We start from the raw sequence: 24,327 nt of genomic DNA, 5'->3' as shown, positions 1-24,327 counted from the left end.
AGACCAGGGTTGGTTGACACACTATCACTCTTTGCCATAGCACTCTGGCATCATGTATGTGAGAATATTCAAACCAACATCAAATGAAAGGTTAAGGTGTCAGCTTTAACTAAACACATTTCAATGTACACAGTTATTTTCTAAAATCAATTTACTTATGAATAAAATCATACTGCGCATTTGTGCCAACCAGCCCCGACATGGGGGATTCTCCTGAGCCCAGCTGTGTGTCCATGAAGAGTGACAACTCTATGAATCGTCCTATTGTCTTTAAAGAAGGACAACCTGCTGATGGAAGGTAAGAATTTAAAATGGAACCTTATTATTATCAAGCTGTCCTGGACCTGAGGACCAAGAAACCTCACATCATTTTCACATGTTTGTTTGTATCAGGATGCAGCAGCAAGGCAAGGCAAGGCAAGGCAATTTTATTTGTATAGCCCGTTGCAGGCTGCGGCTGGTACAGAGAGATGGAGCTCCAGTGGATCTGCGGAAACACAGAGAGAGTGCGAGACACCAAGGCCAAAGTACAACAGAAAATGACAGTTCAAAAATATACTGAGGAGAGGACAGGAGGGGAGAGGAGGGGTAGGGAGAGGAGAGGAGAGGAGAGGAAAGGAGAGGAGAGGAGAGGAGAGGAGAGGAGAGGAGAGGAGAGGAGAGGAGAGGAGAGGAGAGGAGAGGAGAGGAGAGGAGAGGAGAGGAGGGGAGGGGAAAGGAGAGGAGAGGAGAGGAGGGGAAAGGAGAGGGCTCTGTGTGACCAGATGTGTCCCCCAGCAGTCTAAGCCTATAGCAGCATAGCTATAAAATGGTTTCAGAGCTACCTGAACCAGCCCTAACTAAAAGCCCTGACATAAAGGAAGGTCTTAAGTCTAGACTTAAATGTAGTTAGAGTGTCTGCCTCTTTGACCCATGGAGAGAGCTGGTTCCACAGTAAAGGAGCCCGGTAACTGAAGGCTCTACCTCCCAGTCTGTTTTTAGAGATACTAGGAGTCACTAACAGACCTGCGTTCTGGGAGCGGAGTGCTCTGTTAGGACAGTAAGGAATGATTAGTTCTTTCAGATAGGTTGGAGCTTTATCATTAAAAGCCTTATAAGTCAGCAGAAGGATTTTGAAGTCTATTCTAAATCCTACAGGAAGCCAGTGGAGAGAAGCTAAGGTGGGAGAGATGTGCTCTCTCTTCCTAACTAAATGCATGCACCAGTTTCTCAGCATCACTCTAGGAGAGGATATTCCTAATCTTAGTGATACTGCACAGATGGAAGAAGGCGGTCCTAGTCACGTGTTTTATGTGGGAGCTAAAGGAAAGGTCCTGGTCAAAAATGACTCCATGGTTCCTCGCAGTTGTACTCGGGGTCAGGGTGATGCCATCTAGAGTAGCGATCTTATTAGAGAAAGTGTCCCTGAGATGTTTAGGTCCAAACACAATGACCTCAGTTTTATCTGAATTCAGTAGCAAGAAGTTAGAGGACATCCAGGATCTAATGTCTTTCAGACAGTCTTGCAGATTGATGAGGCGGCTTCTGTCATCTGGCTTAATGGACAAGTAGAGTTGCGTGTCATCCGCATAACAGTGAAAATTGATTGAGTGCTTCCGGATGATGCCACCTAATGGGAGCATGTAAAGAATGAAGAGGATTGGCCCTAAGACTGAACCCTGCGGTACACCATACGTAACTCTGCTATACTCTGAGTGGTCGTTATTAACATTAACAAATTGAAACCTGTCAGATAAGTATGACTTAAACCATTTTAGGGCAGGTCCTTTAATCCAAATTTCATGATCTAGTCTCTGCAGCAGGATGCTGTGGTCGATGGTGTCGAATGCAGCACTGAGGTCCAAAAGTACAAGAACAGAGACGAGACCTCTGTCTGAAGCTATAAGAAGATCATTAGAGACTATGCCGAGATCAGACTCTCGTGAACCCAGCTGTGTGTCCATGAAGAGTGGTGGGTCTATGTATCGCCCAATTGTCTTTAAAGAGGGACAACCTGCTGATGGAAGGTAAGAACTGCAAACTTTATATCCTGATAGAATCCTGTCTTGGTCCAGAGCTGCATAGTCTGTAGTTGGACTGAACTACCTGCTCAGGTAGCTGCTGATATTCTGCTCCATTGAGTCCACAGTTGTTTGTGACACCTTGTAAAAAGCTGAAGCCACATTAGAGACATTCAGACTTTAAAGGGATAGTTCACCCAAAATTGAAATTTCACTCATTATCTACTCACCCTCATGTCGACTAAGGGCTGGGAGAAGTTTCAGAGTTATCCGTGGCTTCTCTGAGTTGCAGGGGGTCTCGGCGTAGCAGTGCATGTCCATATAACGGTTGCAAATGGATACCAACTGTCTTCGTAACAAAAAGACACACCAAAAAACATCCAAATACCTCCATGCTGCTCGTATGTAATGTCCGTCTTACAAAAAAAAAAAATTAAATAAGTCTATATTTCAAGCTTGTTTTGTAGTGGAAGCTTCTTGAAGCTCCTCTTCCCGGTTCGTCAAATTTGGATGAACTGGGAACAGGACGGACCCTGGTTCGTCCAAATTTGACGAACCAGGAAGAGGAGCTTCCGCTACAAACAAGCTTGAAAAATAGACTTCTTTAATTTTTTTCGGGACAATTTTGCATTTAGGGGCATCAATACAAGACAGACATTACATAAGAGCAGCATGGAGGTATTTGGATGTTTTTTGGTGTGTCTTTTTGTTACGAAGACAGTTGGTATCCATTTGCAACCGTTATATGGACATGCACTGCTACGCCAAGACCCCCTGTAACTCAGAGAAGCCATGGGAACTTATCCCAGCCCTTAGTTGACATGAGGGGGAGTAGATAATGAGTGACATTTGAATTTTGGGTGAACTATCCCTTTAAAGTGAAAAAAAATCAATAACTACCTGTCAGCTATTCCATGAAATATCTCAACTTCTTTTTACTGTAATGAATTGTCAATTTTGGGTGAACTATCCCTTTAAACTTGACTGGTAAACCTGACTTGTTAACACCAGTGAGGTGAACAGTGAATCCCTGAATGATTGACTGAACAACAGCTGTATCTCCAATGCTCTAGGTCAGCGGTTCCTGACCTTTTCCAACCCAAGGCCCACTTGAACCCCCCCCCCCTTCCAACAATACAGAGGTCAAATAATATGTTCTCAGAACACCTTTTTATTCTAATGATAAAGACAGAACATTAAGGACTGAACTGAAAGCAGGTGTAACGGATGTGCACTCACTCACCCATAAAGGACGTGCTAACCAAATTGCCAAGCGGTTGTCAGGCTCTTGCCAAGTTGTTGCAGCTTCGTCTCACAACTTTAAAACTAACAAGACTCTGGACTTAAAATCAGACGTCATCTTTAGTGAATGGAAGAGAGAAAACAAATATCTCCTGCAGACTGGGGAGTTCACAGCATGGTTGCTAACAACAACAGAAACTGACTGATGTCATCACTTCACACGTTCACCGTCACTCCTAGAGCATTATGTCCTCCTTGTTTAATACAACAGAAGGCATTTTACTTGGAAATTACATTCTATATACTTATCACTTCAAATCAAATATTCAAATGAAATGTACAGTCTTCTTTTAAACTAAATATTCAACACAGTAACTGTCTTTATATGAATGTTAATTTAACTTACCTGGTCAGAAAATCATTGTTGCCTAAGTGTAGTCATGATTGAACCAGAAAAAGGCAACTAATGGAAATCAAAGGTCTAACATGGTGTAATATTCAATACTTTACAAATTATGAAATAGAAAAATACTTGGAAAAGACTGTATAAACCAATTTCAAAAAAAGTTTTTCTGAGACAAAAAAAACTACATGATAACACTCATATGGTTGAAATGGTGGGCACTTAATTTTACAACTGTGAACCATCCTCAGTCTCTGGCTCTTGACTCATGACTGAGTCGTCTACCAGTCACCTGCCATCCTCAGTGGAGGAATTGAAAATCAGCCACCTTCATATTTAGTGTCAGATTGTCATTTTCCTCACGGTTCATGTTTTCTCCACAGAGTTCAGAAGAAGATCTCAGAGGTCCACAGTGATGAGTCTGAACAGCAGCATCAACCAGACCTGGACTCCATATTTATGGTCTGTACATGTACAATCACACTGTTACTGTTAACTCCATCAACCACAGCCACAGAGCTTCAGACTGACACATGAATCACATGTTGTCTTCAGATTAAATGAAATGTTGAGTTTATCATCTGTTCCAGCTGCTGGAGGAGAACATTGTCACTTTTGTGAAGAACGAGCTGAAGAGAGTCCAGAGGCTCCTGACATCAGATTACCCAGAATGCTTAGAGACTCAGAGGAAGGATGAGGAGATGGTGGACGTTAAGGATGAAGATCAGAGGAGGAGCAGCAGAGAGGCATTTCTTAAGATCACAGTGAACTTCCTGAGGAGAATGAAACAGGAAGAGTTGGCTGACTGTCTGCAGATCAGTAAGAGGATTTCTCTGAAGGGATAGAGGGAAATATGTTATAATGGCCATTCGTTAGTGGTGTTAAATGTTAAAATATTAACTTCATTATTGATTTATTGATCTTATTTTGTTCTCTATTTAGAAAGTCATGCTGGAGTTTGTCAACATAAACTCAAATCTAAGCTGAAGGAGAAGTTCCAGTGTGTGTTTGAGGGGATCTCTAAAGCAGGAAACCCAACTCTTCTGAATCAGATCTACACAGAGCTCTACATCACAGAGGGAGGGGCTGGAGAGGTCAATGATGAACATGAGGTCAGACAGATTGAAACAGCATCCAGGAGACCAGACAGACCAGAAACAACCATCAGACATGTAGACATCTTTAAAGCCTCACCTGGAAGAGAAGAACCAATCAGAACAGTGATGACAAAGGGAGTGGCTGGCATTGGGAAAACAGTCTTAACACAGAAGTTCACTCTGGACTGGGCTGAAGACAAAACCAACCAGGACATACACTTCACATTTCCCTTCACTTTCAGAGAGCTGAATGTGCTGAAAGAGAAAAAGTTGAGCTTGGTGGAACTTGTTCATCACTTCTTCACTGAAACCAAAGAAGCAGGAATCTGCAGCTTTGATCAGTTCCAGGTGGTCTTCATCTTTGATGGTCTGGATGAGTGTCGACCTCCTCTGGACTTCCACAACACTGAGATCCTGACTGATGTGACAGAGTCCACCTCAGTCAACGTGCTGCTGACCAACCTCATCAGGGGGAACCTGCTTCCCTCTGCTCGCCTCTGGATAACCACACGACCTGCAGCAGCCAATCAGATCCCTCCTGAGTGTGTTGACATGGTGACAGAGGTCAGAGGATTCACTGACCCACAGAAGGAGGATTACTTCAGGAAGAGGTTCAGAGATGAGGAGCAGGCCAGAAAGATTATCTCCCACATCAAGACATCACGAAGCCTCCACATCATGTGCCACATCCCAGTCTTCTGCTGGATCACTGCTACAGTTCTGGAGGAGGTGTTGAAGACCAGAGAGGGAGGAGAGCTGCCCAAGACCCTGACTGAGATGTACATCCACTTCCTGGTGGTTCAGTCCAAAGTCAAGAAGGTCAAGTATGATGGAGGAGCTGAGACAGATCCACACTGGAGTCCAGAGAGCAGGAAGATGATTGAGTCTCTGGGAAAACTGGCTTTTGAGCAGCTGCAGAAAGGAAACCTGATATTCTATGAATCAGACCTGACAGAGTGTGGCATCGATATCAGAGCAGCCTCAGTGTACTCAGGAGTGTTGACACAGATCTTTAAAGAGGAGAGAGGCCTGTACCAGGACAAGGTGTTCTGCTTCGTCCATCTGAGTGTTCAGGAGTTTCTGGCTGCTCTTCATGTCCATCTGACCTTCATCAAACATGGAGTCAATCTGCTGTCAGAAGAACATTCAGAGTCTTTGTGGACTAAAATATTTGAAGGAAAACAAAAGCTCTTCTATCAGAGTGCTGTGGACACGACCTTACAGAGTCCAAATGGACACCTGGACTTGGTCCTCCGCTTCCTCCTTGGTCTTTTACTGGAGACCAATCAGACTCTCCTATATGGTCTGCTGACAAAGACAGGAAGTAGCTCACAGACCAATCAGAAAACAGTCCAGTACATCAAGAAAAAGATAAATGAGAACCTGTCTCCAGAGAAAAGCATCAATCTGTTCCACTGTCTGAATGAACTGAATGATGGTTCTCTAGTAGAGGAGATCCAACAGTCCCTGAGATCAGGACGTCTCTCCACAGATAAACTGTCTCCTGCTCAATGGTCAGCTCTGGTCTTCATCTTACTGTCATCAGAAAAAGATCTGGACGTGTTTGACCTGAAGAAATACTCTGCTTCAGAGGAGGCTCTTCTGAGGCTGCTGCCAGTGGTCAAAGCCTCCAACAAAGCTCTGTATGTGACATATATCCATCTAGATTCACTGTGTTGTTTTCTTTTGGCAAAACACAAAACATATTTTGTAACTGATGCTTTTTGTTTTGTTGTTCACTTTTCAGACTGAGTGGTTGTAGCCTCTCAGAGAGAAGCTGCAAAACTATGTCCTCAGTCCTCAGCTCCCAGTCCTCTAGTCTGAGAGAACTGGACTTGAGTAACAACAACCTGCAGGATTCAGGAGTGAAGCTGTTGTCTGTTGGACTGGAGAGTCTTCGCTGTAAACTGGAAGATCTCAGGTTAGTTAATAGCTTTTGTGAATTCATGACACTAACATCTCATTTCTCTTAAGTATTGGGTATTTGATTTTCTTTCCCCCCTGTAATTCCTCTCCAGATTGAGTGGCTGTAACCTCTCAGAGAGAAGCTGCAAAACTCTGTCCTCAGTCCTCAGCTCCCAGACCTCTAGTCTGAGAGAACTGGACCTGAGTAACAACGAGCTGCAGGATTCAGGAGTGAAGCTGTTGTCTGTTGGACTGGAGAGTCTTCACTGTAAACTGGAAGGTCTCAGGTATAGTATGATTTATGTCAAGGCTTTGATTCACGTAGCTCATCATTTGTCTGAGCCATGGCCTCTTTTGTGACTAATTGGATTTAAGCTATGGTCTACGATCTGAAAGACGATGAGAAACATTTGAAAAAAAAAAAAACCCTCCCCTCCGAGCTCATATGGCCCTCCCCTCGGAGCGTCTAACGACACCAGAGCAGAGCTTCTCTCCCCCAGACACAGCGCCCTGTGCCGGGCCGCGCGGCGAGCAGCCTCACTCCAGCTCTGGAGCTTTGCGGCGGCGCCAGTACCTACGGTCCCGTTGCGGCCGCTGTGCACCAGCTGCTGATAATGACGGCGGTGCCAGTTGCCGTTGTCGTCAGTTGTCATCGTCGCTGTAATTACCGGTAGCCCAACTGGTGGTGTTAACGGGACCACGGCGACCACCGGTATGGGCACCACTGCCAGTAGCAGCACCGTGGAAAGGTCCAGAGCTGAAGGGAGGCTGCTCGCCATGCGGCCCAGCACAGGGCACTGTGTCAGCAGGAGAGGATTAGTAAAACCTTGGTCTGTAGCTCCGCAGGGCCACGGTGTGGCTGTGTGCAGAGCGACCCCATTCAGACTGCAGCTGTGGCTGGAAGCGGCTGTGTGTCAGGGAGAGGATCAGGGAGACTTGACGCGGCACTGGTACCGGTAATAACGGCAGCAACACATTCTGTGCTTTTGTACTGTGCTTCTCTGAATCCTAGTGGGGCTTTCGGCGGCAGACCGGCCGAATGGTAATAATTACCAATCTTCCAAATCGTAGACCATAGCTTTAATTCTAATAGTGTCAGTAACGGCACATTTACTTTAATAAAACATTCTGGTGGTGGAAAAAGTCAGTTTCAAGAAGTGTGTGTGTGTGTGTGTGTGTGTGTGTAGTCTGTCCTACTGTCTGGTCTCAGAGGAAGGCTGTTGTTCTCTGGCCTCAGCTCTGAGCTCCAACCCCTCCCATCTGAGAGAGCTGGACCTGAGCTACAATCATCCAGGAGAGTCAGGAGTGAAGCTGCTGTCTGCTGGACTGGAGGATCCACACTGGAGACTGGACACTCTCAGGTATGGACACATGGACAGACAACAGCAGCTCTCACACTGTCGCTCTGTCGCTCTGTCCCATTCTGCACACTTGATCACACTTACACACTTGTACTTGACTTACACGTGCATGTGCTTAGTGTAAGTGCATGAGTGTGTCCCATTTCTCCAAAGTGCAGTGAGCTTGATCTGTACTTTACCCACACTTACCTTAGTAGATGAGACTGTGATCCAGCAGCAACTGTTATGAAAATATCTCAGCAGAGACTCCTGATAGACTCTGCTCAGAGCTTGGACATGTCATGTTCTGAATGACAAACCTGGCTGGTTTAGGTTTGTGCCAGTTCCACTCAAAAAACTGACCCAGGGCATGTGTTTGATTAACAAACTAGAAATATGTTCACATTAAAGCAGAAGTGAGTGATCCGGTCGTTTTCGCTAATGCTGCGTTCCAGGCAGGCTTTTGAAATCGTAAATTACAGCTTCAAGTCACAACTTACGACTTTGTAGCGTTCCAGGCAACCCACTCGTGTTTTTCCGACCTGTTTTACCGGTGAAAGTCACTATAACGGCCACTCGTAACTTCCGACCGGTGAACTCGTACCAGATCGAACTGGTACCACTTCACGGTCGGAAAAATACGAGTTTCCTTGAACGCACCATAACAGTCCTCGTCGCTACGTCACCACATTCACGGCGTTCCTTGGCTGCACACACAGCCCTGCATGCCGTTCTCTCTCCTCATTGGATAAAAACTGTAGGATACGATAAATGTTTTCTCTTCGGCTCAGAGCAGAGCAGAGGGACTGAGAGACCCGTGTTTCAGTCCAAACACTCCATGTAAGTGATTGCTGTCGGAAGATATAACTATTTAAGACTTATATTAACACAAATATATCACTCACTTCTGCTTTAAATGAATGAATCATGTTTATGTTCATTACATGATTTGTTCTTGTTGGTTTAACATGAATCAAGGAAAAGTCAGATGAATTAGATTCATTCATTTCAATCCAATGAGACTGAGGTCCCTGAGGTACAGCTACTGCGCATGCGCCACACCCACCGGAAGCAGATACATTTCAAAAGAAGAAAAAAAAGTCGGAGTGGAAAGTTTGATGGACGTTTGCCACCTGTGATATTGGTAAGTAATTTAGATGTATTGTATTAAATTAAACAGCGTGAGTGATGGATTGTACACATTAGACATTTGTGAGACATATTTTAGTCACTCGTTTTTCTCAGTTAATGCTAACTTAATTTAATTTTGCTATGGCTAACAAAAACGAGTGGAGAACATGAGGGGTGGGGGGGGGGGGGGGGGGGGGCATCATTGTTTATGGTTTCTGAGTCCGTTTAGCATGTTAGCTGTTGTCCGTGCGTGTGTGTGCGTGTGTTCGCCTCGGTTGTGTGCTTTGGTTAAACAGCGTGTGACGTGCCAGGATGTAGTCATAGCCACACACAGTTACAGCGCCGCTCTACCGGCGTTTGTGATGGCTCATCATTTTTCAGCTAAGAGCAGGCTAAATAACTGATAGACGACTGTGAGTTTATTTTCAGCTAAGAGCAGCTAAATAACTGATAGACGACCGTGAGTTGGAGCTGCAGGTCTGGGAAGGTAGCAAACGGTCTAAATCTGTTTAAAACTATGATGCTATGAAAGCTGTGGTGCAGTAACTGAGGCTATGTGTCATCTCCATGAAGACATGTCATGTCCTTGCCCAGCTAACAGAAATTGTTTCATTAAGGTTAAGTAATAGTCTTCACATTTCAATGTATGTAATTACAAATATTGTAATACTTGCCCTATTCACTACAGAAACATTATGTTGTATTAACCTTCTTAAAACAATTTCTCTTTTTACCAGAAATAGCCTACATCCCAAAATAAAGGAGTGTCCCCATGCCCTGAGATTTGTGCACCTCAAAAATACATGGTAAGTTGTTAATATTTTTGTCTGTGTCTGTGTGCATTCATTTATCATTTGCTAATGTTTTTCTATTTTCTTTCTTTTCTTTCAGTGACGTGTATGTGGCAGTGCAAGCCTTGTGTCGCCAGAGTAGTAGGTAATTACTTAAACATTATAAACAACATCATCATTATGATCATCATTCTCTCTCCTCCTCCCTTGTCTCTGTCTTCCTTCCTTTTTTCTGTCCTCTCCCTTTTCTCTGTCCCCCTCCCTCGTCTCTGTCCTCCTACCTGTTCTTTGTCCTCCTCCCTTGTCTCTGTCCTCCTACCTGTTCTCTGTCCTCAGACGGACAGCTGATACTATTGTGATAGTATTGTGAATCGATTTTTTTCCTTCCACCCATAATATCATGATTGCACAGCTACAGTAGTAATTCACTGTTCATCCTTCCTGTGTTGTATATTGTTGTGATGTTCAAATAGGATGAGTGAGTGTATTGTTGATGTTTTTCAGATCGACAAAGAGTTCATACTGTACGCATATCAACTGTACCTCTGCTATCAACATTCTTTGCTGAGCTCGACCAACACTCTCCACACATGATGGAGCTCTTTCGAGGGAAAGGTGGAGCGGCAGGGGAAAAAATTAGACATATGGTGGCCATTTCCAAGGTTTGTATTTAATTGTTCAAAAGTTGTGCAAAAGTTCAGAGAGTCTGTTAATACTGTGGAGTTCCTTTTTGGAACTGCTGCCTAAAATGCAGAATATTGTTAAAATGGTTTCCCTTTTTCTTCAGGATGACACTACATACAAGACGAGCATGCATCCTCAAGTCCTTGCGTCTACCTGAACACAGACCATGAGAAACTCGTGAAATAATATATGGTGAGTTACATGCACGAGGTGTGACAAAGTAGCCAGTCAGAGAAAGCACATATTTACTTGTTGGATGTGTTAAATTTGAAGCAAAGGGTGGTAAATATTGCATATTAAAACGTGATACCCTACAACTAACCCTGTATAAATAAAGTACATTTTGCTTTGCCCTTGTTTTTCATCATCTGCTATTTCTCAAATTTCTGCAAGGTTGAAAACTAGAGATATAATTGGCTGAATGTATGTTTTAAATGCCCTAAAACAATATTATTAACCATTTTAATATATTTAGTACAAATCCTGGCCAGAATTGATGATTGTTGTGTAACATTATCATTTACATCCCTCAAACATAAATGACATCTGTTGTTTGATGCTAAGTACTGTTACTTTGAAAGCATAAATTAGAGCTCAATTCTTAATTTTATTCATAAAATGTACTTTTATGCAGTGTTCTTGCTGTGGTTGAAGCCTATTTCCACACTTTGTCTAGACTCATATCAAATGTATGTATTGTCATATTTTAATCCATAGAGCGCAAACACAGAGGCCAAGACTTCAATGGAGCAATCTGTGATGGGAGTGTACGACATACAGAAGGAGGATGCAGAGCCTGGAGATGATCCAGAGGACATCGGCGTCCTGATTGAAGGTGTGGGGGTCCTCGGTGGTTTGGGGGACACTGCGATTCCCTGTGCTCTGTTATTTGGACTGTCTGAACCTGAGCTTACCCACCCACCCTCACATGCACTTTGGATGGGTGGAGGTTGTCATCCAAGGCGCAGCTTTTGAATAAGCTTGATGAAGACTGATTCAAGGATGGCATTTGCCCACATCTCTGCCAATGCAGATTTTTGTTTTTGAAAGTTCAAGATTAGAAGAAAAATGTTTCAACAGACAATTTAGTTTGCACAGTGGACTGAGATTAAGATTGTTGTCTCCTATGTTGAAAAGTCCCGTGTGTGTGTGTGGAGATGACACAGAACAGTGTCTTTGTGTATTCTACAAGCATTTGTGACGAAGGCTGAAAAAATGTTGCAAGTCTTCGAGAAAATGTGCTTTTCATTGAGTGCTGGAAGGATTTAAGACACTGTTTTAGTCAGCAGTTAAGTTGTACTGTGGCATATTGTGGAGATGCATCAAATACAATAAGACAATGGTAAAGTGTCTATGTTGCACCTATGTTAAATAAAAATTGTAAACGTTTATGCTTGTTGTTTTATGTATGTTAGCTAAACATAATGCTTACACCAGCAGTGAAAACAACACAAGACAAGATATTAGTATACCAGACAAAACCTATAGTTAATCCAACATGATTTATATTAGTTTAACAGACAAAACCTATTTTAGTTCATCCAACATGATTTATATTAGTATAACAGACAAATCCTATATTAGTTCATCCAACATGATTTATATTAGTTTAACAGACAAAACCTATATTAGTTCATCCAACACGATTAAATTGTGTTGTACTAACGTAATTTAATTAAATCAGACCAACACAATCAAGATAGATTGACTTAACATGATTTGTTTAGATGGAATATAGGTGGCATGATTAAATTACGTTCATCCAATGAATTAGTGTAACAGTTGTTCATGCAGAGCAGTTCAGTTCTGTTGACAAGAAGATGTCGACCTTCAAACACACCATATAATTGAACAAATCCTCACTCTAACATTCTAACATTCAATAGATTTTGCAAACTATGAACATTATATTTTCTCATTTTGAGAAAAGGTGTCAGAGATGTGCTCCAGTGCGAACAATTTGTATTTATTTATTTATTTCGGACATGTTAATTTAATCAGGCTTCATCACACACAATTTCAGTTACACAATACAAGCAACATGACCTAAAGGGAAAACGGGAGAAGCATAAAACTTATCAGGTCCCGCCCCGATTACCATTCAGAATACATTAGTTTCATCACAATTTTTCTTCATACGTGATACAACAGCAGAGCTGCAGTCTGGACTCCAGACAGCCAGTTTAGAATAACGTTAAACGTTGGCACTCAGACACAAAGCTGCACTTGTCAAGTATGTTTCAACTTCTTTTAAATATCCCCACGTGCTTGTCCACAATACATGCCTGCACTATAAGCACGTAGCAAAATGTCACCAAAGTGTGTGTGTAACCAAGCGCAATCAGCCAAGTGTGGAGAAATGGGACAGGCCCTGAGTCTCTGTCTCTCTGACTAACTGAGGAACTCTGCTTCATGTTTCATGGTGGATGAAGTTGATCCTGACTTTGTTTCCTCCTCCAGGGTGGACCATTGTGGACCTCAGAGACTGACACCTGGTCTGAGGAAGTGTGAGTGTGTTTGAAGTTTGATTCATGAGAACACAGCTGCACATGTTACACTAGATTTTGACATTTTCCAGATGCACAAGTCTAATTTCTCCAGAGTTTCATTCAGGATTCAGCTTTTGTTTTTGTCAGTGTGGCTGGAAAGATGTTAGAATTCAATCCATAAACAAATGGTAAATGGTCTGTATTTATATAGCGCTTTTCCATCTTAACGATACCCAAAGCGCTTTACAGTACACATCACATTCACCCATTCACACACTGATGGCGGAAGCTACCATGCAAGGCGCGAACCACGACCCATCAGGAGCAAGGTGGGTAAGGTGTCTTGCCCAAGGACACTACGGCAGCAACCGGGACAGAGCGGGATTCGAACCGCCAACCCTCTGATCATTGGACGACCCACTCTACCACCTGAGCCACTGCCGCCCCAAACAACAAACTGAACATATTGATCCAATCAAACTAATCAATACATGTTATTAACTCATTGAGTGCCAACCACGTAATTTCTCGTTTTTCGTTCCCATGCGTTGAGTGCCAAAAACGAGATTTTTTTTTTTTTTTTAATTATGAAAATAGACACTTTAATACACATTATATGTAAATTTGGGGAGGATTTTGTGAATAGAACAACAATTGTTGTATATAGTTATCTTATACGAGCCCTTTGATCCAGAAATGCGAGTGTCAGAAGAGCGACAGGCACAAACAGAGCACCTTTCATAAAAGACGCTCTATCTCCTTTTCTAGAAAAAAAGGAGGGATTTTGGTGAAACCCAGCCATGTTTAGCTTGACTTTTCTCAGGAACAGAGGCACGTAGAAACAAACAGTTTGTGGCCATTTGAAGCATAAAGTTAAACCTTTCAATTGAGCTACAGTATGTGTTGGTGGCAATAATATAGAATACACTATGGCTCTACATAAAAAGTCAAAAATGGTCTAAATTGCCGGTACACAACTTTGGAAAGGAGCGCGGCACTCAATGAGTTAAGAGTGGAGCCAACAGAAAGTCTAAACACAACAGGCTATAATTAATGTGACAAAGATGATGAAAAGATGATTCAAGTGATCTGAGGTGGATTTACCTTCCAGTTCCTCCCTGAGTGGCAGACCTGGGGCCAGATGTGTGACACATCTGTACAAACAGCAGACACACTCAGTGTTGAACATATAAACTGGTGTTTGTATAAACAGAGTGTGTGGATGTTTTCTAGATCAGCTGCAGATGATAAGGTGGAAACAGACTGACAATCAGCTGACATGTTTGTTTTTTCACTCTCAATATTGATCTTTAAATCACCAATCAAAGACATATTGATGACATTAATGACCTTGGTATTGATCATTTTAATATTTTTAATTCCATTAAAGGTGTTGTTTCCATGACAACACTAAATCAGTGCTGACCTTTCAGAGCTTCAGTAATGATGATGTAGACATGATGCTTTCCAGCTGATGGATTCATTAAAGTCACTAGAAACAGCCACATGCTGAGTGGTTGTGATGCAGCTGCTCTGAGGTCAGTAGAAACTTTGTGGATGTGGCTCCATGGTAACACTGCTCTTGTTTTTTGCTGCTTTTCACTGACAGGTGGACAGATGCTGAAGCACACACAAGTATTGATATGTAGAGGGTGTACACATCATTTCTTTGTGCATCTGATCCCTGGTCAGTGAAAAGCAGCTTCAAACCAGTCAGTGGAGCCTCAGTCCTCTGACTGGAGATTCATCAACACTGAGTTGAGCTTTTTGGAGCTTTTGGACCAAACCATCCAGACTGTTGTGAAACTTGTTTGACATTTGATGTCAGAGGTGTGAACTTTGTGCTGAGTGTGAGCTCTTCGATGGAGCTGATGACAGTTTTAGAAAGCAGATGGTTCAGAGCTTCTTTGTGCTGCAGTGGAAGATGATGATCCAGTTTCATTAGTGACACTTGATTGACTCCATGTGTTTATTGGTGTGGATCTCCATCAGCCTCATCCTCAGGTCCACACCAGAAGAAAAGCACAACATTGTTGACGTCTTGACTCTTATCTTCACTAACTGTTGATGTTGTTACAACTGGATTGTTGGATTTTCATTGAAATGTAGTGAAACTTTATTCACAGTATAAAATCCTATCAAATGTCAGTTTGAGTGTTTGACTTTGATGAATTGTCAGTGAAGTTGTTGATAAATGAACAGATGATAAACTGCAGCTGTGTTGTGTCTTGTTCTCTCCATCAGACGCCTGTGAACTGGAACTGGACATGAACACAGTGAACACACAACTCAAACTGTCTGACAACAACAGGAAGGTGACATGTGTGACAGAGGATCAGTTATATCCTGATCATCCAGACAGATTTGATGTCTGGTATCAGCTGCTGTGTAGAACTGGTCTGACTGGTCGCTGTTACTGGGAGGTCGAGTGGAGAGGAGGGGTTAATATATCAGTGAGTTACAGAGGAATCAGAAGGAAAGGAGACAGTGATGACTGTTTGTTTGGAAGAAATGATCAGTCCTGGAGTCTGATCTGCTCTGATGATGATGGCAGTTACTCTGTCTGGCACAACAACAGACAAACATTCGTCTCCTCCTGTGTCTCTCACAGAGCAGCAGTGTATGTGGACTGTCCTGCTGGCACTCTGTCCTTCTACAGTGTCTCCTCTGACTCACTGATCCACCTCCACACCTTCAACACCACATTCACTCAACCTCTGTATCCTGGGTTCTGGATCTGGTCTGATTCCTCAGTGTCTCTGTGTCCTCTGTAGGTCTCACTGTCTCTCCTGAGGACAGAAACTCTGCTGACTCCAGGTCAGCTGCTGAAGTCAAAGTTGACTCTGGTCACCATCACACACACTCTGTACTGTGAAGCAGATGTGTCTCAGACTCACAAACTAAATATTGATCAGTCTGATAACATCACTGTCATCATCAATATTTGAACACAACCCATTTTAGTGCTGATTGATTGATGATTGTAATGTTTGATGGTGACTTTGTTGATTCAGAATGTAATCATTTGTAGCATCAGCAGTGAACTGATCACCACCATCATCACTGTAGTCACAGTCATGGCTTGGTCAGGTTCAGGAAAGGACAATAATAACAACATGTTTACATTTGTTCTTAGATTGAACAAACAACAGAAACTGCAGCTTTCACACAGGAATCCAACACTGATCCTCTGTGTCATATTCTGCTGTTTTATTGACCGCTCCATCCTGTCATAGTTACTGTGACCACTGGACCAAATCCACTGTTTTCAATCTGATGCTAAATCTGAAAAGACAAATCTCTGAATCTCTGTTTATTGGGGTTTGATTATTTTCTTACTGTGTTGTATTATTAACTACTTGTCCAGTTTTTAAACCTACTTGCTGAGAAGTAGAAATCTGAGAACTGAACTGAAAAGATGTAACTTCTCCTTTTTGGACCAACATTGATGTGAATCTGGACTTCATGTAAAAGTAACAAGAGCTATGTTTTTGTACAGTGTATGAAAAACAAATAAAGGTTTATTTTGAAACTGGAAACTCTCTCTCTTTCTCTCAACATAATAAAAGTCATAAAATAATCCTATTCAACTGAGCTCATGAGCAGATGGAGGAAAGAAGCTGCATCATGTTTGGAAGGATGAGTCTGGTAGATGAACTCGTCAGCTGAGATACTTTTACAGATGAAATCACTCCCAACTGTTTGTCACCATGTTGGACAGTTAATGCTGCACACTGACTCTTCTCCACAGTCACAGCAGTTTCTGAGGATCAGTGAGATGGAAACATGATCAGTGTTTAGTTTCTTCAAAGAAAACTTTCACATCCTTAACATCTCAACTGAATAGAAGCAGTGCTCCAGCAGTGAGCAGCTTCTTGGCGTTAAAACTTTGTTAAAACATTGTAAATTCCTGTCGTCTCACAGCAGCAGCCACTGACATTAACCTGAGGAAGACATTTAGTCCTGAGACAGTGGATGTCTGTGTCTGTCTGCTTCAGGGATCAGGGTTCCTCCTTTATCTGGACAGAGGACAGAAATAATTCATGTCAGTTACAGACATGAGACAGCTCTGTCTCTGTCTTCTTCAGATTCACAACCTCTGTCCCCTCAGTGTCTCCTCAGTCTCCACACGTTGTCCTTCCCGTCTCTCCTCCTGGTGTCCTCATAGAGCTTCCTGTCTTTGCCACCTGACCCTGCTCCTCAGCACCTGTCCTTCATCACCACGACAACCTCACAGTATATAAAGCTGTTCACTTCTACTCCAGTCACACTGAAGAAAGAACTGGTCATTGACTTCAGAAAATGCAGCACAGACCCCCCACCTCTCTTTCTGAAGGTCAATGTGTCAAGTTGAAGCAATGTTGCTTCACTGCTGCTGGACAGGTTAGTCACTTTATTAGTAAAACATTATGAGGAGGTTATGTTGCTATTGTGACCGGGTGAGTCATCTCCCTCCTGGTCACTGCATGGCGCTGTTGTCAGCCTGGCGCAGGTTAATGGGGGGACGGCACTGTTAGGTGATTAAAACAGAGTGTTGGTCGACATTTTCCCTCTCTGCTTCTGCTGTGCGGTGCGTCCGGTGAGCTGGCCGGCGTGCTTGTTTGTGTCCTCCCGTCGTATCATTAAGGTAGGAATTCTGCATATTTGCTGGTTTGTGTTTGCTGTTATTGGGCCTGAGGCCTCATCCTTTCGCTCCGTTGCAGTGTTGGAGCAACGGCGAGCTGGTGGAGCGACGCTGTGTGTGTGATTGGGACAGGTGTGTTTGGTCGCTGTTCTCCCTCTCTGCCCCTGCTGTGCGGCGCGTTCGGTGAGCGGGCTGGCGTGCATGCCCGAGTCTCCCCGTCATATCACTAAGGTAAGCATGCCGTGTTAGTTATTGTTTGGTGTTTTACTTTTATTGGCCCTGGGGCTTCATCCTCCCGCTCCGTTGCAGTGCTCGGAGCGGCGGTGAGCCGGAGGGAGCGAGCGGTTCTGGTGGGCGCGTGTTGGGTGCAGTAGAGCTCAGAGGTAGGCTGCTCTAATTGTCTGCTGTTGCAGTTTTACATCATTGCGCTAGTTGTGACACTGTCTCTCTTGCTTTACAGCGGGGCGCTGTAACCAGCGGCCCCCACTCTCCTAGTTCTGCACACTATCCTGCGTCCTGGTGTGTTCCGGTCATCGGCCACCATGATGTTTGCTGCTGTTTTGTTTGGCTCGATTACATGGTTTTGATTAAATGATTGTTGTTGCTGATGATAGTGACCTCGGAGACATTTAACAATTTATTTATTTTCTTTCCTGGTTTCCTTTTTCTTTTGTGGGGGGGCGGGTTTGATAATTGTTTAATTGTTCTCCTCTAATTTGTATTTGAATATTTTAAGAAGACTTCATTATGTTGGTTTTGTATTATAAATAATATCTAATTGTTCTTGGTGTGTGTGTGTGAGGAGGTCAGCTAGACTGCAGCCATCTTAATTTTTCCCTCTCTCCCTGTGGACAGGTGCTGTAGTCCAGCGCGGCGGCCCAATCCCTGGTGGTGGCTTCTTCACTTCTCCATTGCGTGTGTATGCAGTGTCACGGGTGATATTATTTTTCTTGGTTTGTTTCTCCTTCCCCTTGGTTTGGTTTAAGGTCGCCGTGGCTGGCCCAGCCCTGTCCATTACCCTTTCTTTGGCCCAGTCTTTTGTGAATGTGAAATATTTTGGCAACTATTGAAGTTTTATAGAAACAATATTGTGACAATAAATTATTATTCTTTTGATACCTGAACTCTCCCCTGTGGTGATTCGAGCCTGCGTGACCTTTTTCATTTTTATAAAAAAACAGTAACTATTTCCTGGGGCGAAACTCCCCAGGTGGCGTTGTTGGCAACCACTCACCACTACTCACCACTCCACCTCGCCACACTATACTGGACTTAGAAAATGTATTGTTGTCCTGGAAACAGTGCTGATGCTATGAGTGAAATGTCATTATAACGCACTCCTGGTAAATACACTGCCAATCTGGGTTTGTAGGGAAAAGACTGTAACAACCATACAGGAAAGTACACAGACAACAAGGTAAGTTGCAGACTGTATTTTTAGTAAATTTAAACTTGCAGGTGATAATTCACACACCATGAATAACAGTTGAATGAGAATTAGATAGATAGATAGATAGATAGATAGATAGATAGATAGATAGATAGATAGATAGATAGATAGATAGATAGATAGATAGATAGCTTTATTCAATCCCAGAGGGGAAATTTAAAATGTCACCAGCAGCAGCCAAGGGATAAATACATAATGACGACAAGAAGAACACAAATCACAGAAACACACACACAAACCTAAAAATGCATAAAAACACATGGTGTATAAAACACAATAAATAAGTATATCTAAAAAGTGCCAAGGTTAAAAAGTTAAAGTGCATGAGTGGGTCAGAATGTGAGGTGAGTCAGATGGAGGAGTTGTACAACTAATGAAATAAAAATGGGCCCTCTAAAATAAAGAGTCTGATTTGTCAAAAGTCGAAGTGAAATATTCAAGAGGCTCCAATGCAAATCTGTGAACTCCCAGGTTCTTTGTCATGAACCGTGCTACAGAGACCAGAACAGCTGATCCTAATGAGTTCAATCCACTCTGAGCAGGTTGAGCCCAGATGACAGGATTCACAACAGCAGAAAGTCAGAACCAGATCCACTTTTTTCACTCCAGCCCAACCTGAGATGTTAACGGCCATGTATGCAGAGTATTGTGGTGTTTAGAGAAAAGCACAGCCAAATGTTCCAGTAAGGTTGAAAGGTTGTCATGTCAGACAGCGCCCTGCTGTTCAAGGTGTTGCACCCTGTCTGCCCCTTAGAGGGCGCAAAGAGTTTCTAGTCAGAGTGTGACGGGGTGTCCTCCTCTGTCAGTGAGGACTGTTGTTCATGTCCACCTGCCTGCACGCTGAGAAATGGCTGCTGCCTGCTAGCACACCTCGTTGCCGTTTTTCACCGCCTTCTCCACAACATTATTGTTACTATACAAACCAATTCTAATGAGATTCCTAAAGCAGGCTGTAGCTACATGAAGGGCTAGTGTCCACTAATCCCTATCACCACATGCTTCACTTCACCAGAACACACACACCAGCACAGCAAACTAACATCCCTCAGTGTAGGGCAATACTTATCTGCATGCAAGTGCAGCTCAAACCAGGACAAGCTCCCCCAGTGGTACAGCTGAATACAAGGATACTTTAACATAAAGTGTCCAGAGACAGCATGAAGCAGTGGACAGATGCAGAGACAGTTGGTTTGTCTAGGTAAAAACAAGTACACACTGTTTACAAAAGGAAAAACATTCATTTATGGGCTCACATATACAAGACACTCAGCACTTATGTCTCTATTTACACTCCCAGAGGCAAAAACTAATTAGTGTGAATGCTTCAATTGGTTACAGGTGTTCGTTAAGAGACTATCCTTTTTTTTTTTTTTTAAAGCAGAAGTCAGTGAGCAAAACCCAAATATCTTACCAAGAATATTTGTGTTATTTCTAGTCAAAATGTCATTTCTAGTCAAAACAAATCTCATTATACTTAAAATAAGACTCATCATATTAAAAGTAGCTTGTTTTTAGACACTTTTTACTCCTTTCAAGCATATTTTCAGTTGAAATAAGTATAAAAATCTGATAGTGGAACAAGTTTTTCTTCCTTTTAACAAGCACAAAAACCTGCTTTCACTGGCAGATTTTTCTACTTATTTCAAGTGAAAATTAGTTTGGAAAAAGTGAAAATTATTAAGGTGATGAGTCTTATTTTAAGTGGAAAGAGATTAGTTTTGACTAGAAATAAAACATTTTAACAAGAAATAAGACAAATATTCTTGGAAAGATTTCGAGTTTTTGCAGTGTACAGGTGTTTCTTTTACCTGCCTCTCATTGCATGCAACTGTAGTCAAGTAGTTCGATCACTGGTCTGATGATCTTAAAGGTCCACTGACCATGAGCTTGTGGGTTCGATTCCACCCTTGGTCATACCTTTGCATGTTGACCACTACTTGCACTATTTGTTAATTGCGTTTGCTAATTCAACGATGGCACTCAGCTGCTTTCAGCATTCACACGTATTTCCTTCAGGAAATACAAATTCTAGTTTACTGTAAAAGATTCTTAAAAGGCCAAAGACAGCACACAAACAGCACTTGACTGGACAGCTCTATGGTGGTGATATGACATGTCCATCCCAGCTGAAGGTCATCTACCTCTAACAGGAGTTACTCATGCTCTCTGTCAGCTGAGAGATGTCGGGGACTTGGTTTCACTTCACAGCAAAGTGAAGCAACCGAGCAGCGTAGGCCCAACCGTCTATGTCCCAGCCAGTATTAAAGTGTCCAACAGTTTTTCTCAAAGGGCTTTACACACCATCATCACAAATTTCCTGATGCATTGATGCTGACTTGCGGTAAAGGGGCATATAGGGTTCACTCATTGACTCACTGACTCACTGACAATGGGACAGAACACTCACACACTTAACGTGAACACTCCTCTAAGTCAGTGAGTGTGTAAGGGAGCAGCTTGGAGTTCAGCTGTAGACAGCACCAGGCTACTGACACTGGAACTCAGTCATGAGCACTGACAGACAGTTTTCAGTCTGTTGTGTGTCTGCACTGGTTCAGGTTGAATGTGTTGATATTGACTTCCATAACAGTCACCTGCTTTTTGTTTTCACACAACAATTTCTAAGTTTTACCCGTGGTTTTACCTGGTTGGTAGCCCTGTACATGTTCAAAGGGAAGTCATTGTCTTTTTTATGGCAATAAATGATTAAGTACATGAAATCCATGTAGTGACGTACATTTTTAGATAAGTTTTACTTTGCTCAAGTATTTCTATTCTATTCTACTTTACACGTCCACTCTACTACATAATACTCACTTGTACTCTACAGTGATTTGACAGCTTTAATTAAACAAGGAAGACACTGTAAAGACTGTAACACTGAACATAATAATGTCATGAACCTGGGGCCTCATTTATCATTGTGGATACACCTTTTTTTACGCCATTTTCCCCTCGTTTTGTGCGTACGCACTTTTCTCCGCCAAATTTGGGATCTATCAAGCCAAAACCTGACGGGGAAAAGTGCGGACATTTACACCCATTTTGACCCTGGCGTACCGTGATTTACGCCTTTTTTGAGGAACAGGAGGAATTGGCGACACCGTTGCTGAGTCAGAGAACTGCAGTGTGAGAGGGAGAGAGGAGCGGAGTACATTTAGAAGAGCACAGAGGATTTTTTAAAGTAATTGTGGTAGTGGTGGACCGGTGCTGGCAATCCAACCCGCTCTATAATAACACTAGGCTCTATGTTAATTGATAAACAGAGCGCATTGTGGATTTTGCTTTTTTGATTAGGCTATATGTGACGTCCGACAAGGATCAAACCATCCAAGTTTAAAAACACACCGGCAGCAGCGCACACTGATCTGCAGCTACTGAGACTGTTATTATTCTGTCACCTGAGTTAACGAGGTGCACGTGTGTTTGGAGCTGACGAGAGGAGAGAATGGAGCTAGACAATGCGGCCCTGAGGAGGAACAGTGAAGGACTCAGCTGTAATGGAAAATGACCTAAACCGAGTCCAGTAGAGCTGTAACTGTGTAGTGGGAAGGCCTGCAAAGTAATGGTAACTATCGTCCTGCTTCCTACATTGTTTTAACATCTAGGTAAAAAAAAAAAAAAAAAAAGATTTTCTGGGATAAACGGGCAGATTATATAAGATTCTTCTTCTTTCTGCTCCCTTTTGTTGAGATTTGGGAGGTTTTTGTTTTTATTGTAGCTTATTAAAATGCAAGATCATTTTTCTGACTGATTTATTGCCCGTGTATCTGCTTTCGGAGAAGCGGAGAAGTTCCGCTTCTTTCCCCCGTCCTCCGCCGGTTGTCTCCGTTGTCACTTTGTTGTCACAAAAGTTGCTGCGCCACAGAGAGCACATGGCTACTTAAATATGCACGTGCTGACCATATAGAGTTGTATATAGGCGTTCCGGGGGCGGAGTAAGAGGTGTGTTCACGTGTGCACCATTCTTGAGTCCTGTGTGATTTATTGCGGAGAGTTGTGCGTACGCATAGTTTGATTGATCTGAAAAAGGTGTAAATATTTAGGGTGTACGCCATTTTCGTCTTTTCGCCGTACGCAAATATTTAGTAGCAGTTTTACACCCTCTTTGATAAATGAGGCCCCTGGACTCATAAAAGACAACATCAGAGTGAATAAAGTCCAACTAGAGATGGAGATCATTCTGTCTGCTCAACACCACAGTTAAGGTTAAGCTGCAATAACGAGAGCTAATGGCAATAAATCAATGGTCTCCATGGAGAAAAACAATTATTACTGATGCAAATAGCTCAACTTCTTTTCTTCACTTAGGAAAACTAAGAGATTCTGCACAACACACTCAGGCTATTGAAGGTCAAATAAAACTTTATGGTAACAGTTTATTGTTGTAGGTGTGGTGTTGTAAGTGGTTGTAAAAAAAAAAAAGACATAAGAAATAACACACAACAAAATCAGGCTGTGAAAAAAAAACACTGTTCAAAAACATCAAACAATATAAAACCTTAGGACACAATATGGTGACAGTTGTGTGATGTCAGAGTTTTCTGTCCTGTTGCACTTTAACTGGTGAACTCTGAATCTACGGCCTGAGGGAAGGACTTCAAACTTGGAGTGAAGACGGTGGATTTTGCAGTCCAGTATGGATCTAGTCTTTCAGAGAACCTGCTGATTAAACCTGTCTTCAGGGTGTCCCCCTGAAGACAGGGTGTCCCCCTGAAGACAGGTTTAATCAGCAGGTGGGACACATGTCACCGAAACTCAAGGTGTTTTGTCACCTTCTGTAATCTTTACCTCATTGGACTTTGCTCATGTTTTTTATGACTTACATGTGACTAGGTTTTATCACTTGGACTTTAACACTGTTCCTCAGAGCAAATACACACAGACATCAGGACGAATGAGGGAGAAAAAGCAGCTTATTTCCCTCCTAATGTTTCCTCTACACATTAATTTGGAAAGTGTCTGGAAGTGGACCTGAGGTGAGTTCAGCAGGTGAGAATCTGTAGCTGTCTGAACAGGATCACTGGTCATATTGGGATGTATCACTGTTTGAAAAGTAGGAATGTTTCTTGATGGTGATTGGCTGGTTTAGAATTTCTTTCTGTGTCTGTTTGATGGTTGCAGTTATAAATATTACAAAGAGGTTTTCTATAACAACAGAGTCCCTCGCT

The 24,327-nt window shown here is 42.6% G+C and overlaps 2 protein-coding genes and 1 long non-coding RNA gene across 3 annotated transcripts in view; all 3 read left to right on the top strand.

Moving 5' to 3' along the window:
* The window catches only part of LOC310997446 (uncharacterized protein), a 136,888-nt gene that overhangs the window by 31,138 nt on the left and 81,423 nt on the right, over nt 1–24,327 (top strand). The window contains exon 9 of the mRNA XM_083987140.1: nt 6,761–6,934. Coding sequence (XP_083843266.1) covers nt 6,761–6,934 — 174 coding nt within the window. The remainder of the gene's footprint in view (nt 1–6,760; nt 6,935–24,327) is intronic.
* Nucleotides 10,511–11,429, top strand: LOC310997473. The gene is made up of 3 exons (XR_014595940.1): nt 10,511–10,571; nt 10,697–10,785; nt 11,311–11,429. It is a non-coding gene; the product is annotated as an uncharacterized lncRNA (long non-coding RNA).
* On the top strand, nt 13,005–15,856 carry LOC310997469 (neoverrucotoxin subunit alpha-like; the record flags this gene model as incomplete). The annotated part of the gene is made up of 2 exons (XM_083987177.1): nt 13,005–13,100; nt 15,327–15,856. The coding sequence occupies exons 1-2, from the start codon at nt 13,013–13,015 to the stop codon at nt 15,854–15,856; spliced, it is 618 nt and encodes a 205-aa protein (XP_083843303.1). The 5' UTR covers nt 13,005–13,012.

The sequence above is a fragment of the Trachurus trachurus genome, assembly GCF_905171665.1.
Source record: "Trachurus trachurus genome assembly, chromosome: 14".
NCBI classification, from domain to species: Eukaryota; Metazoa; Chordata; class Actinopteri; order Carangiformes; family Carangidae; genus Trachurus; species Trachurus trachurus.
Note: the sequence above shows the minus strand (reverse complement) of the source record. Positions and strands in the feature narration are given on the sequence as shown.